This window comes from Coregonus lavaretus (genome assembly GCF_964263955.1).
Source record: "Coregonus lavaretus genome assembly, contig: HAP1_SCAFFOLD_8466, whole genome shotgun sequence".
Taxonomy (NCBI): Eukaryota; Metazoa; Chordata; class Actinopteri; order Salmoniformes; family Salmonidae; genus Coregonus; species Coregonus lavaretus.
Window position 1 is genome coordinate 5,001 of NW_028157951.1, and position 15,881 is coordinate 20,881.

Genomic DNA, 15,881 nt, shown 5'->3' on the forward strand with positions numbered 1-15,881 from the left:
TGCATTGTCGAGAAGGAACCTGCAAGAAAGCATTTAGTTAAAGCTTAATACTTCAAACTACTATACACAATAGAGCCTATAGGCCTATACATCTTTTTATGAAGACAAGAGAAAAGATATCGACAGATCTCAAAGCTGTAGGCTAGTGTTTGGTGGCATAATGCATACATCGTCTACCACACAACCTACAGTATATACATGTGTTCTATTCCATATATAGCTCAGTCCTTGTAACTCGGTGAAGCAGAATTATCAGAGCAGGAAGGAAGAGTAGCTTCCCAAATAGCACCCTATTCCTTGCATAGTGGGCCCATAGGGCTCTGGTCAAAAGTAGTGCACTATATACAGAGTAGGGTTCCATTTGAGATGCAACCACAGAGACACAGAGCTGTTGTTCTGTGGTGAAAGTGGCTCCGAGAGGGGGTAGGCAGCCATGGCAACGTGACAGCTGTCATAGCGAGGGGGGACAGGGATGGATGTTGACAGCTGTCCATCAATCAGCCAGAGTGAAGAGTCAAATCGGGGGATGATTACCTTGGCTCATAGCATGATCATTCAGGGTGAGCTGGCTACTACATATCTCCTGCTGGGATTAATCCTATCCTAGTGTGTGTGTATGCCTGTGTGTGTGTGTGTCGGGGTGTGTGTCCTCGGTGGGATGAGCAGGAGTAGATAACTCACTCTATGACTGAGTCGTGCCCAGCACATTCCCATCTTGGGATAATCTTACCAACAGAAGACACCAACTAAAACAAGATATAAGCATTTACTATGCAGTCAATGTAGCTACTGTTCTATCAATTAATCTGCAGTTAACTAATGTATTCTAACTCTCATCTTATCTTCACTAGTTGGTGTGATTGTTACAGCAACCATTCCTGAGGATCCCAGTTGGATTGAAACTGTCTCTCAAAAACCACTGTAGAAGCATCAGAGTTGCAGACATGACTTTATTCACAGTAACCCAATCTTGTCCTCTTGTCGTCTCCTCCCCCCTCCAGGAGAGAGCCCAGGGCTGGATGGGACCCACCATGCCCCCCAGTAAGAAGGCCCAGAGCCCCAGCAGCGGTTTGGGAGCGACCCGGGGTCTGAGTCCCCTCTACAGGGAGGCGGAGGCAGCCGACCTGTCCCTGTCCCTGTCGGCCTCCTTCTCCAAGGCCGAGGACGAGGAGCTCACCAGCCTCTCCTGGCTCCACGAGAGCACAGACCTTCTCAACAGCTTCTCTCACTCGGGGCTACGCTCCGTCTCCCCCCTACAGGATCCTGACGGTCACCCTCTACCCCCACACTCCCCCTCCTCCTCCTCCCCTTCCCCCGACCCATGTGATTCTTCCCCATACGACCTGGCCATGGGAGCCAATCGGAAGCCTCCGTACTCGTTCAGCTGTCTGATCTTCATGGCGATAGAGGACGCGCCGTCCAAGAGGCTGCCGGTGAAAGATATCTATGGTTGGATACTGGAGCATTTCCCGTATTTTGCTAGCGCCCCTACTGGTTGGAAGAACTCGGTGCGCCACAATCTGTCACTTAATAAGTGTTTCAAGAAGGTGGACAAGGACAGGAGCCAGGTAAGGAGGAGGCTAGCAAAGACATACACACGCGTACGCACACACTCACACACATACCCCACACACACGCAACACAAACAGATGCACCGCACTCTCTCGCTCTCTTTCTCTCTTTCTCTCTCTCTCTTTCCCTTTCTCTTTGCTTGTTTGAGGTGTTTGGACGCATTTCAAATTCAGTTATCAGGAGAACAGACATTTCAATCTCAGAGTCAAACATATCCAGTATTTTGTCTACACATGTACAAGGAATTTCTTTATCAATACTTTATCATCTGCTTTTTAGTTGGAATTCTGTGAGAAGTTTGGAGTTTTCTGGAGGGAACAGTCTTTCGGTTTTGATGTCAATCTTGATATGGTCTCTTCTAAAGGCTTACATATTTCAGTAATCATTCTCCTGTTTCAGGAGCAGATTACATATGGGCTAGATATCTATAAGGAAAATAATTATAGGCTAGATATTTATAAGGAAAATAATTCCCATGACCAATTAAAACTAAAAGTTGTAATAACATTCATGTCAAAAGACATCAGATATCATCTGCCCATGGGGAAAGTATAAGCAAATACTGGAAGAAAGGGATAACCCACACTCACTGAAATATTCTTTAAGTTTTAATGTCTTATTTTTTCAGCCAGGACACCCGTGATACAAGTCAGTATTCGACGTCCATCCATGTTTGAGGACGTGGTGAGATGACGTGGAAACACTTAAAAATTTGACGTTTGGAACAACTTCGAAATTTGACATTTGAGAAACATGGATGAATGTCGAATTCTGACGTGAGACTGTGAGTGCTGGTTGAATTTTTTTGCAGCATAGGTAAGAACAAAGGGACGCGTTTCGCCGACAACCTTCGTCAGCGTTTGGAGAACAACAGACATCCACCCATATTTATAGATAATGTCACATTGTAGTACTGCTTTTTTCACAATCATTATTTACATACATTATTTACATACAATATTTACATACATTTTCTTCTATTTTCCACCAAGGCTCCTGTTGTTCAAAGGAAGCAACCTAACAGAAGTTCTTCATTCAGGCCTCTAAGGCTCTGTTTGTAAGGCACAGACATAAAATGCCTCTCTGCAACAGCAATTATTCTCTGTCACTTCCTTGTTTAAGTGGCTGTACAAGCCCTGGAACCTCAGTCTGCCCACATTAAAGTGTCTGGCTACAGGGGACAGTTCACTGTGATGCAATGTTCAAGGGTAATTTCTTTCTTCCGGAAAGAAAATGTATGTAAGGGGTAGAATTTCCTGTAAAACAAGATTTGTGGTCTATTTACTTCAGTGCCCATGTGGCTATTATTATGTTGGAAAGTCTAAGAGAGAATTGAAAGTTCGTATTACAGAGCACAAGAGCGGAGCACCCCTGTAGCCAGACACTTTAATGTGTGTCTTCTAATGAAGTTCATATTTGAGAATTGCCAGAACAATCTGAGATATCAAACATATTTTTCGCTCCCTCTGGCATGTAATCACCCATATGGCTTATATTATGTACACTATGCAGGCTTTAGCTTTTGCCTTAGATTCTTTATGAAATGGACTTGTGAGCACTAAACTACATTTGACCAGCACATGAACCACTGCCTTTCCCTTGTGAGTGAATGTGATATGTGGAAAGACAAAATGTACAAAGCGTATTGTGTGTGTGTGTCTGCCCTTAAGTTACTCTGTCAGCTGGCCCCTTGACTACAACTGCATAGAGTTTGCCTTGTATACATATCTCCATAGTAACTAGGTTGCAGTTGACATAAAAGTATGCTGTTGCTGTGGCGACGGGAAAACTGATTTGGCTATACTGACTTTGAGTGTGTGTGCCCGCCCTTGGGTTCGTACAATAATATATGTGTGTGGATGAACACAAGTGTGTGTGTGCGTGCGTGTGATTGCAAGGACAGAAAGGTGCAGTTGGCAGGGACATACATTTTTTTTTTCACACACACAGTTTAAGACAGCCAATTAGTTAACTCTTCAATTCTGTCCAATACCCGCTCAGCCCAAACTGACTACCAACTGTTACAGGAACAGAAAATAAAGCGTTACCTAAAGATGCATGCCTCAGTATACACATAAGAATGTGTGCCTGCGTCTAAAAACAGCTATTTTACATGAGAAAAAGACTGGTTTGTATGGAATCCTAATTATGTAAACTGTTACCAGCTGTTGTCTAAGCTGTTAGCTTAGCTGTTGTCTTAGCTCTCTCGAATAACACCTGTGACTGCTTTATGCCTATCTCCCATGTCAATATGCCTTGCCTATTGTTGTTTCGGTTAGTTCTAACTGTACTTTTTCAATGTAGAGCCCCCAGTCCAGCTCAACCTGTCTCAGATAGATCCTTTGTCCCACCCCCCACACACACGCGGAGACCGGCTCAATCGGTGCCTCCAGTGATGCTATCTCTTTCATCTTTACCCAATGCTTAGGTTTACCTCCACTGTACTCATATCCTTCCATATCCTTGTCTGTACATAATGCCCTGAATCTATTCTACAACGCCCGGAAATCGGCCCCTTGTTTTCTCTGTACCCAACGCACTAGAAGACCAGTTCTTAAAGCCTTTAGCCATATCCTTATTCTACTCCTCCTCTGTTCCTCTGGTGATGTAGAGGTTAACCCAGGCCCTGTAGCCCCCAGTATCACTGCTACTCCCCAGGCGCTATCATTTGTTGACTTCTGTAATCGCAAAAGCCTTGGTTTCTTGCATGTTAACATCAGAAGCCTCCTCCCTAAGTTTGAGTTATTCACTGCGTTAGCAAACTCAGCCAACCCTGATTTCCATTCCCAACTACAACATTTTCCGTCTAGATAGAACTGCCAAAGGGGGCGGAGTTGCAATCTACTGTAGAGATAGCCTGCAGAGCTCTATCATACTATTCAGGTCTGTGCCCAAACAGTTTGAGCTTCTACTTCTAAAAATCCACCTTTCCAGAAATAAGTCTCTCACTGTTGCCGCTTGCTACAGACCCCCCTCAGCCCCCAGCTGTGCCCTGAACACCATATGTGAATTAATTGCCCCCCATCTATCCTCAGAGTTCGTATTGCTTGGTGACCTAAACTGGGATATGCTTAACACCCCGGCCGTCCTACAATCTAAACTACATGCCCTCAATCTCACACAAATTATCGAGGAACCTACCAGGTACAACCCTAAATCCATTAACATGGGCACCCTCATAGATATCATCCTGACTAATTTACCCTCTAAATACACCTCCACTGTCTTCAACCAGGATCTCAGCGATCACTGCCTCATTGCCTGCGTCCGTAATGGGTCCGCGGTCAAACGACCACCCCTCATCACTGTCAAACGCTCCCTAAAACACTTCAGCAAGCAGGCCTTTCTAATTTCTATCCATCCTGCCCTGCCTTTTGAAAGTATTTGAAAGCCAAGTTAACAAACAGATCACCTACCATTTAGAATCCCACCGTACCTTCTCCGCTATGCAATCTGGTTTCCGAGCTGGTCATGGGTTTACCTCAACCACGCTCAAGGTCCTAAACGATATGATAACTGCGATCGATAAAAGACAGTACTGTGCAGCCGTCTTCATTGACCTGGCCAAGGCTTTTGACTCTGTCAATCACCGCATTCTTATTGGCAGACTAAATAGCCTTGGTTTCTCAAATAACTGCCTCGCCTGGTTTCGCCACAGGGTTCAATTCTCGGGCCGACTCTATTCTCTGTGTATGTCAATGATGTCGCTCTTGCTGCTGGTGACTCTCAGATCCACCTCTATGCAGACGACACCATTTTGTATACATCTGGCCCTTCATTGGACACTGTGTTAACAAACCTCCAAACGAGCTTCAATGCCATACAACACTCCTTCCGTGGCCTCCAACTGCTCTTAAACACTAGTAAAACTAAATGCATGCTCTTCAATCGAACGCTGCTTGCACCTGCCTGCCTGACTAGAATCACTACTCTCGGCGGTTCTGACTTAGAATATGTGGACAACTACATATACCTAGGTGTCTGGTTAGACTGTAAACTCTCCTTCCAGACTCACATTAAGCATCTCCAATCCAAAGTTAAATCTAGAATCAGCTTCCTATTTTGCAACAAAGCCTCCTTCACTCATGCTGCTAATCATGCCCTCGTAAAACTGACTATCCTACCGATCCTTGACTTTGGCGATGTCATTTACAAAATAGCTTCCAATACTCTACTCAGCAAATTGGATGTAGTCTATCACAGTGCCATCCGTTTTGTCACCAAAGCCCCATATACTACCCACCATTGTGACCTGTACGCTCTCGTTGGCTGGCCCTCACTACATATTCGTCGCCAAACCCACTGGCTCCAGGTCATCTATAAATCACTGCTAGGCAAATCCCCGCCTTATCTTAGCTCATTGGTCACCATAGCAACACCCACCCGTAGTATGCATTCCAGCAGGTATATCTCACTGGTCATCCCCAAAGCCAACACCTCCTTTGGTCGCCATTCCTTCCAGTTCGCTGCTGCAAATGACTGGAACGAACTGCGCAAATCTCTGAAGCTGGAGACTCTTATCTCCCTCACTATCTTTAAGCATCAGTTGTCAGAGCAGCTTACCGATCACTGCACCTGTACACAGCCCATCTGTAATTAGCCCACCCAACTACCTCATCCCCATATTGTTATTTACATTGTTATTTATTTTGCTCATTTGCACCCCAGTATCTCTATTTGCACATCATCTTCTGCACATCTATCACTCCAGTGTTAATATTAAATTATAATTGTAATTATTTTGCACTATGGCCTATTTATTACCTTACCTCCATAACTTACTACATTTGCAAAAACTGTATATATATTTTCTATTGTGTTATTGACTGTAAGTTTTGTTTATTCCATATGTAACTCTGTGTTGTTGTTGTTTTTTCCTCACTGCTTTGCTTTATCTTGGCCAGGTCGAAGTTGTAAATGAGAACTTGCTCTCAACTGGCTTACCTGGTTAAATAAATGTGAAATAAAAATAAATAAAAAAGGAGAGACTAACGTTACTGTAGCATTCAACTACTGTATTTCTAAGGAGAAGCTGTGTTTCATGTTTTTGACCTTTTAAATGCCTTTTACTATAACTTGCTTTCCTCTGCCTGTTTGTCTCAATCTGAATTGAGCACAGTATGGGTCGGGTAAGCATTTTTACATTGCATTATATTTCACATTAACGTCAAGCTAGTTGGGAGGGAAAATCTTACAACTGGATTGGGGTTTAGTATAGTGAAACAGTCTTGGTTGGTCCAAGGGCTAAGTCCTTTCTAGGCTTTTGCTTGGAAGAAAATAGCCTTTTTGCAAATGTACCAAATTATATTTCCATCAATTTCGAGAGGTGGATATTATTATGACAATACCCTATTTGTTCCAGTGAGTGTGTTTCTGGGTCATATCCAGGCAGACGACAAGACTACTGACTGGGGTTAGCTTAGAATATGCGTGTGTGTGCATAAGTGTGTGTGTGTGTGTATGTGCACGCGTGTTTGTGTGCGAGACAGCCAGAGGGCTCAAGTCTCACGGTTTCCATGGTGTTGTTTACAAACAGGATTCCTCCATTGGTGAATGAGAAGCCTTAATGACATGACACAGTGTTGTTCTGTTAGTGCCTTGGATCAGTGTTGTAATCATAACACACGCACCACACACACAGCGTCAAATTATTCAAAGATTTTTGGTTATGAAATCAAAGCTGATTAGTGAGTTATGAAGTCAGTGCTGCATGAGAAACAGTTCAAAAATAGCTATTTCATCAATCCAATACTCTCAACGCTTTCTCAAGGTATTGGGATCAGACAGTTATCTAACTTAACCTTGCCTCTAGTGTATGACCACAACTTTGGACTAAATCTCTATTTTCATCTGTGGCTAAAGTGGAAACAGACTGGTAACCAGGCTAACTCAAGATCCATAGCAACAGATCTCTGGTTTGAAACTGGTTAAAGTGGTGTCATAGGGTCTCATACACTCATAGAAAACATTGTTCCAAAATGTGTAAAGGGTTCTACATGGAACTCAAAAGGGTTTTTCAAAGGGTTATCCTATGGGGACAGCTGAAGAACCCTTTTAGGTTATAGATAGCACCTTTTTTTTTTCTAAGAGGGTTGGTCACAGCAGAGGAAGAAAAACAGATCCTATGTTTTCAATGACTCATAAATGTATTTGGAACAAATAGTTCTCTGATATAACCTTTTCTGCCATTATACTATGATGCAGCTTAGAACCATAGCAACATCCGGATCCCTGGTATGTGGTTGGTTGAAGAGGTCTGCAGTATTAGGGTCAGTAACAGCAGGAACATTTAATACCCCACCCCCCTCTCTTCTCTCTACCTTCTTTTCCTAGTGGGTCCCAGACACTGCAGACTACAGTTTATGTAACAGAGGAAACAGATGTGGGGAGCATACAACTCCTCTCTTTCTGTCTGTCTTTCATTCTCTCTCTCTCTCTCTCTCTGTCTCTCTCTCTGACGTTGACAGACTGAGTTGGCCTAGGCTAGAGGTCTGCTGTGGGACCGATTTCTTCATCCCGCTCCTGCTGCTTTTCATACCGCGCCCGCTGACTTCTTGTCTGACTCCAACCCGCTCCCGCAAGAAATGGTCCCGAATCCGACCGCAGTCCCGCAATGTTATTTTAGGTGTATGTGATGCAGCTGGCTTCCCAGCAATTTTAAGGCCACACTTATAGGTGTACTCGATCTTGCATGCCCCAAAAAAGAGAAGAAAGGTAGGGTACTGAATGTAAATCAGCAAAAATTAGGCTATTAGAGTTTGTGAATATTGCAACAGAGGTGCTATTCGCACGCCCAACACAAGAGAGGAGAGGTAGGTTACTGAACTTGAAGCAGAATTATCCTCCTATGAGAGTTTTTGAATAGTGCGACAAACAGGTGCTTTAATACAATAACACATACAAGACAGAAAGACGACCTTTCGTAATTATCTGCGGGACTAAAAAATATTTGAATCCCAAAGTTGTCTGTCTGACCGCCCGCTCCTGACCGCAGCATGAAAAATGCAGACCACTCCACAATGCTCTCAGTCTGGCCACATGTCCCGCGGGATGCCCTCGGGAATGCAGCTCTCTAGCCTAGACCACTCTGTATATACTCTTCAGAGTCAGTGTATTTCTGTCTTTGCACATCTTTGTGCTCTGAATTTATACAGTGTCTATTAAGACATATGTTTCAAGGTTTAAGTTTTATTATAAACTGGGTAGTTCAAGCCCTGAATGCTGATTGGCTGACAGCTGTGGTGTATCAGACCGTATACCAAGGGTATGACAAAACATTTATTGTTACTGCTCTAATTACATTGGTAACCAGTTTATAATAGCAATAAGGCACCTCAGGGGTTTGTGGTATATGGCCAATATACCACGGCTAAGGGCTGTATCCAGACACTCCACGTTGTGTCGTGCTTAAGAACAGCCCTTAGCCATGGTATATTGGCCATATACCACACCTCCTCGGGCCTTATTGCTTAATTAGTCATATGTACAGGATAGCCTACACATGGTATACACTGTCCAATGAAATGCTTACTTGCAGGTTCCTTCTCTTCAATGCAACAACAATAAGAAATAATAGAAGATAAGAATACGAACATAAAGTAAATGGCTCAGTAGAAACATTTTAACATAATTATAATACTTGGGGGGATTGGGGGCAGTGTTTAAATTGTGCAGTATTAGCAATAGTAAGTAAGAGTCTGGTAGCAGCAGTTGTGATGGTATCAGACCTCATGCTCTGGTACCGTCTGCCCAACGGTAAGGGAGAGAACAGCTCGTGGCTGGGGTGTATGATGTCCTTGATGATGCTGCGGGGCTTCCTCAGGCACCGTTTCAAGTAGATGTCATGTATGGGTGGGAGCACGGTACTGGGCCGTTTTCACCACCCGCTGGAGGGCCTTGCGGTTGTGGACGGAGCAATTCCCGTATCAGGCCTTGATGCAACTAGTCAGGACACTCTCAATGGTGCAGCAGTATTATTTGGAGAGGTGCCATGCCGTATTTCCTAAGCCACCTTAGGAAGTAGAAACACTGTTGCACCCTCTTGACAAGAGTGGTGGTGTTGTTGGTCCATGTCAAGTCATCGGTGATGTGTGTAACCAGGTCAGATATTTTTTGTTTCTTTCCCTAATGGTTCAAGTTATTGGGTTTCTATTGATCTGATCCTAGAACTGTTGTTAAGGGCAACTTCTACCTCCTGGAGCCATATGACTTCAGGGTTTCCCGGAAGCCTTCCTAGAATGCTTTATAAACTCAGAGGGGCAGTGGCGTGGAACCAGGTTGGGTTGGGTTGTAGTGTAGGCACAGAACCCTGAGCACACATGCAGCTGGCTATTCCAGGAACAAGGCTCTTTCCAAGACACATTTTTACATTTACATTTTTAGTCATTTAGCAGACGCTCTTATCCAGAGCGACTTACAGTTAGTGAATACATATTTTTTTATACTGGCCCCCCGTGGGAATCGAACCCACAACCCTGGCGTTGCAAACACCATGCTCTATCAACTGAGCTACATCCCTGCCGGCCATTCCCTCCCCTACCCTGGACAACGCTGGGCCAATTGTGCGCCGCCCATGAGTCTCCCGGTCGCGGCCGGCTGCGACAGAGCCTGGATTCGAACCAGGATCTCTAGTGGCACAGTTAGCACTGCGATGCAGTGCCTTAGACCACTGCACCACTCAGGAGTACACCACTCAGGAGACACCTCAGGAGTACGCCACTCAGGAGACACCAAGACATGGAAAGAAAAAAAGTGGTAACCAGCCAACCCAAATTTAAATAGCACTGTTGTTTTTATTTGTTTACATTCAATGCAAACTAGTTGGACTATTCTCTGCTGGTAAATACAGCTACATATCTAGAATCGGCTTCCTATTTCGCAACAAAGCCTCCTTCACTCATGCTGCCAAACATGCCCTCGTAAAACTGACTATCCTACCGATCCTTGACTTCGGCGATGCCATTTACAAAATAGCCTCCAACACTCTACTCAGCAAATTGGATGTAGTCTATCACAGTGCCATCCGTTTTGTCTCCAAAGCCCCATATACTACCCACCACTGTGACCTGTACGCTCTTGTTGGCTGGTCCTCACTACACGTTCGTCGTCAAACCCACTGGCTCCAGGCCATCTATAAATCACTGCTAGGCAAATCCCCGCCTTATCTTAGCTCATTGGTCACCATAGCAGCACCCACCCGTAGTCTGTGCTCCAGCAGGTATATCTCACTGGTCATCCCCAAAGCCAACACCTAATTTGGCCGCCATTGCTTCCAGTTCTCTGCTGCCAATGACTGGAACGAATTGCAAAAATCTCTGAAGCTGGAGACTCTTATCTCCCTCACTAACTTTAAGCATCAGTTGTCAGAGCACCTTACCAATCACTGCACCTGTACACAGCCCATCTGAAATTAGCCCACCCAACTACCTCATCCCTATATTGTTTTTTATTTTGCTCTTTTGCACCCCAGTATCTCTACTTGCACATAATCTCTTGCACATCTAGCGTTCCAGTGTTAATACTAATTGTAATTATTTTGCACTATAGCCTATTTATTGCCTTACCTCCATAACTTGCTACATTTGCACACACTGTATATATATTTGCTGTTGTATTTTTTGACTTTATGTTTTTTTACCCCATATGTAACTCTGTGTTGTTGTTTTTATCACACTTCTTTGCTTTATCTTGGCCAGGTCGCAGTTGTAAATGAGAACTTGTTCTCAACTGGCTTACCTGGTTAAATAAAGGTTAAATACAAATAAATAAATAAGTATATCTCTCACTCATCCCCATTGCAACGGCTGGCACGAAGGGCATCACAGAACAAAGAATCTCCACTTCTTTCTGTACTTGGCCATCTTCTCCACTGTGAACCAATCCTGAATAAATCTGTCACCTCAATTCTAGCTATTCCCTCTTAACTACAGCGTTATTTCCACACCTCAGTGCCTCTGGAGTACATGTAGCCATGCTAAGAACTTACACTACATGGCCAAAAGGATGTGGACACCCCTTCAAATTAGTGAATTTGGCTATTTCAGCCACACCCGTTGCTGACAAGGTGCATAAAATTGAGCACACAGCCATGCAATCTCCATAGACAAATATTGTCAGTAGAATGGCCCATACTGAAGAGCTCAGTGACTTTCAACGTGGCACCGTCATAGGATGGCACCTTTCCAACAAGTCAGTTTGTCAAATTTCTGCCCTGCTAGATTACCTCTGGAAGCAACGTCAGCACAAGAACTGTTCGTCTGGAGCTTCATGAAAGGGGTTTCCATGGCCAAGCAGCCACACACAAGCCTAAGATCACCATGCGCAATGCCAAGTGTCAGCTGGAGAGGTGTAAAGCTCGCTGCCATTGGACTCTGGATCAGTGGAAATGCGTTCTCTGGAGTGATGAATCACGCTTCACCATCTGGCAGTCCTACGGACGAATCTGCCAGGAGAACGCTACCTGCCCCAATGCATAGTGCCAACTGTAAAGTTTGATGGAGGAGAAATAGTTGTCTGGGGCTGTTTTTCATGGTTCGGGCTAGACCCCTTAGTTCCAGTGAAGGGAAATCTTAACGTTACAGCATACAATGACATTCTAGACGATTCTGTGCCTCCAACTTTGTGGCAACAGTTTGGGGAAGGCCCTTTCCTGTTTCAGCATGACAATTCCCCCGTGCACAAAGCGAGGTCCATACATAAATGGTTTGTTGAGGGCCTCCCGAGTGGCGCAGTGGTCTAAGGCAGGCTGTGTCACAACCGGCCGTGACCGGGAGTCCCATAGGGGGGCTCACAATTGGCCCAGCGTCGTCCGGGTTAGGGGAGGGTTTGGCTGGTGGGCTTTACTTGGCTCATTGCGCTCTAGCGACTCCTTGTGGCTGGCCGGGCGCCTGCAGGCTGACTTCGGTCGTCAGTTGAACAATGTTTCCTCCGACACATTGGTGCAGCTGGCTTCCAGGTTAAGCGCGCCTATGTTAAGAAGCACGGTTTGGCGGGTCATGTTTCGGAGGATGCATGACTCGACCTTTGCCTCTCCCGAGCCTGTTGGGGAGTTGCAGCGATGAGACAAGATCGCAATTGGGGAGAAAAAAGAGGGTAAAAGAATTATAATTACAAAATAATAATAAATAAAATAAATGGTTTGTCGAGATCCGTGTGGATGAACTTGACTGGCATGCACAGAGCCTGACCTCAACCCCATTGAACACCTTTGGGATGAATTGGAACGCCGACTGCAAGCCAGGCCTAAATGCCCAACATCAGTGCCCGACCTCACTAATGCTCTTGTGGCTGAATGGAAGCAAGTCGCAGCAATGTTCCAACATCTAGTGGAAAGCCTGCCCAGAAGAGTGGAGGCTGTTATAGCAGCAAACGGGGGACGAACTCCATATTAATGCCCATGATTGTGGAACGAGATTTTCGACGAGCAGGTGTCCACATACATGTAGTGTAGCTGACAGCAGTAACCAGTCCCTCCAGCCTCACTTGTCCTGGATCTAAAGCCCTAATCCCCTGCTACGGTGGTTGACACACACCTGCAGGAGAGACAGGCCTGGTGTTGCGTCCAAAATGGCATCCTATTCCCTATATAGTGCACTACTTTTCACCAGGGTCCATAGGGCTTTGGTCAAAAGTAGTGCACTATGTAGGGAATAGGGAATAGAGTGCCATTTGAGACGCTGATCCGGTGTTGTCTGGGTGAATGAGGATAAACCAGCTCCACATAATGGAACAATCCAAATGGGAGGGTACTCAGAGCTGCGGAACAAACCTCCAGTGGGGTTTAGAAAATCTGTGGAAGAAACCTCCAGTGGGGTTTAGAAAATGGCACCAATGCACGGTCTGTGAGAGGAGAGGGAGGTGGAGAAGGGAGGGGAGGGAGAGGAGAGACTAGGGTGCAGTTGCAAAAAAAATGTGGATGTCATTAGCTACAAAGAATAAATAACTCCCATTAACAAGACTTGGGGTCACTTTCTTTGCCAACAACAACACACTCCACCACCACTACACCTCTCAGGTTAGACGTTACTCTGGGACCCATGGCAGGATATTATGTAGAATCAGTTTAACCTCCCCAAATACTAACCATAGCCATGAGTTTTGAAGAACAAGAAACTGATCCTAGATCAGTGTCTAGTGGCAACTTTCATCCTACTTTGCCAACATTGACATAGTTTGGCACCTCCTCTCCACCCCCTGCTGTTGCCTGTTGCCTAGGCGAGTCCTGCACTCTGATTGGTCCATTGGCCCATCGACCAGGGGGCTGTGGAGCTGTCTGCTGACTGGTGGTTGGGGGTGGTGATGGCAGCGGCTCAGTAGAGAGCTCCGCTGTAGGGAGCATTGATTTAACAGGCTGGCAGGCGGCGTGCTCACACAAAAACACACACACACACACATATACACACACACGCAGTGGACTGGCGGGAGAGTGCGAGGGGGAAATTTGGGCCGGCGGGGGACACCTCAGTGGAGGTGAGATGTGAGTGATGCCATGGTGTGTGTGTGTGTGCATTCATGTGTGCATGTTTGGGTATAATATCATACTCTCCAGGGAAGGCATCTCTAGCTGTACTATACCCACACCAGAGAGCTAAGCATGCTGGGTAATATCAGACACCACAGGGGAAGTGGCTGGACTGGGCACACACACATGCCTGTACACATATGAGGCCTAAATATTACAGCCTAGTGCTTGTAATAAAGTATTTATATTCTGTCCTTCAACAAACCAATGGACAGACACAAGCGAACACATAATTACTTATTTACTTGTAATGTAAATATATATAAATACACAGCCTTCTTACATGACATATTTTAATATACGGTTACAGTCATTCTGAGTTGTAGCTACAGCACCAATTAACCTTACCTGTATTAAGAAAGCCTTTGTACCTACCTCCTGTGAGTACCTGTATCATGTAGAAACACAGAAAAATTCACAGTGATGGGATTGATTATATTAGCAAGGTTGGTAGAGGATGGCGTTTGCAACACCAAGATAGTGGGTTCAATTCCCGGGATCACCCATATGTAAAATGTATGCATGCATGACTAAGTCGCTTTGGACTTTTGATCTCCCAGTCACACACACACATACACACACAAACACACATACACACACAAACACACACTCCTCTCTCTCGTCACTACTCTGTCAGACTCCATTCTTTTTTACTGTCTATTTGGCAGCATTATCAGAGTAGTGAAGTATTAAGTTACATGGCGGGTGGGTGTATGTCTCTCCAACAGCACTGATGGGAAGTAGACATCTTCATTAGGTGGGGGAAGTTCTAAAAATCTATTTGATCTAAAAATAGAACATCACAGCACAACCCCTCTGGAATGGAAAAGTTCATGAGTTTCCTCTCCTTCTGTCTTAACCAAGAGCTCTGTGGAGATTTTTTGGAAAATGGAAATATCACTGCAATAACACACACACACACACACACACACACACACACACACACACACACACACACACACACACACACACACACACACACCACACACACACACACACACACACACACACTCACACACACACACACACTATCTCTGCAGATAATATATTAAGACTAATATGCCTTTAAGACATATCTTCTGATAGAATGTAAATGTGTGTGATATGTATGGGTCCTGGGGTGATGTTTGAGAAGTACCCTATTTCCGGAGTTTTCCTAATGGATTCAGTCATGTTCTGTTTCAATGTGCTTCATCTGGGTGGGATCTGGTCTGCAGCACAACTATGTAAGAAGAGTGAAGAAGAGAGAGAGAGAGAGAGAGAGAGAGAGGAGAGAGAGAGAGAGAGAGAGAGAGAGAGAGAGAGAGAGAGAGAGGACACAACTTTGTAAATAAGACTAGGGGCATTATGTTGTTGACAACAACAGAAAGACAGGACATATGGAGAGGGTTGTGGTGCTGGATGTTGACTGAGCTTGTGCTTTGGACCTGTTTGTTCTGCTCTGTGTCTCTGTGTTTGTTTTGTGATCTGGTGTGTCTCTGATGTAGGCTGGTTTTCGAGGCACAGTGGATAGTGAGAGAGACAACTGTCATATAGCCATGGTTCAAATGGTCAAGATTCCTGTTTTCATGTTGTTAGTTAAATAATACTAACCATCCTCTTCTCTCTCTCTCTCTCCTCTCTCTCTCTCTCTGCCTCTCTCTCTCCTTCCCTCTCTTCCCTCTCTCCTTCTCTCTCCTTCCCTCTCTCCTTCCCTATCCTCCCCTCTCCTTCCCTCTCTCTCTCCTTCCCTCTCTCTCTCTCCTTCTCTCTCCTTCCCTCTTCTTCCCTCTCTCAGAGTATAGGTAAA

The 15,881-nt window shown here is 44.9% G+C and overlaps 1 protein-coding gene across 2 annotated transcripts in view; it reads left to right on the top strand.

Annotated features, from left to right (window-relative positions):
• The window catches only part of LOC311124610 (forkhead box protein N3-like), an 8,319-nt gene extending 2,495 nt beyond the window's left edge, over nucleotides 1-5,824 (top strand). The window contains exons 2-3 of one of the 2 annotated variants that reach the window (XM_084198725.1): nucleotides 1,002-1,568; nucleotides 2,201-5,824. In XM_084198725.1, coding sequence (XP_084054851.1) covers nucleotides 1,020-1,568; nucleotides 2,201-2,215 — 564 coding nt within the window. In that variant the 5' untranslated portion in view covers nucleotides 1,002-1,019 and the 3' untranslated portion in view covers nucleotides 2,216-5,824. The other variant, XM_084198724.1, reaches the window with a different exon arrangement.
• The last annotated feature ends 10,057 nt before the right edge of the window (nucleotides 5,825-15,881 follow it).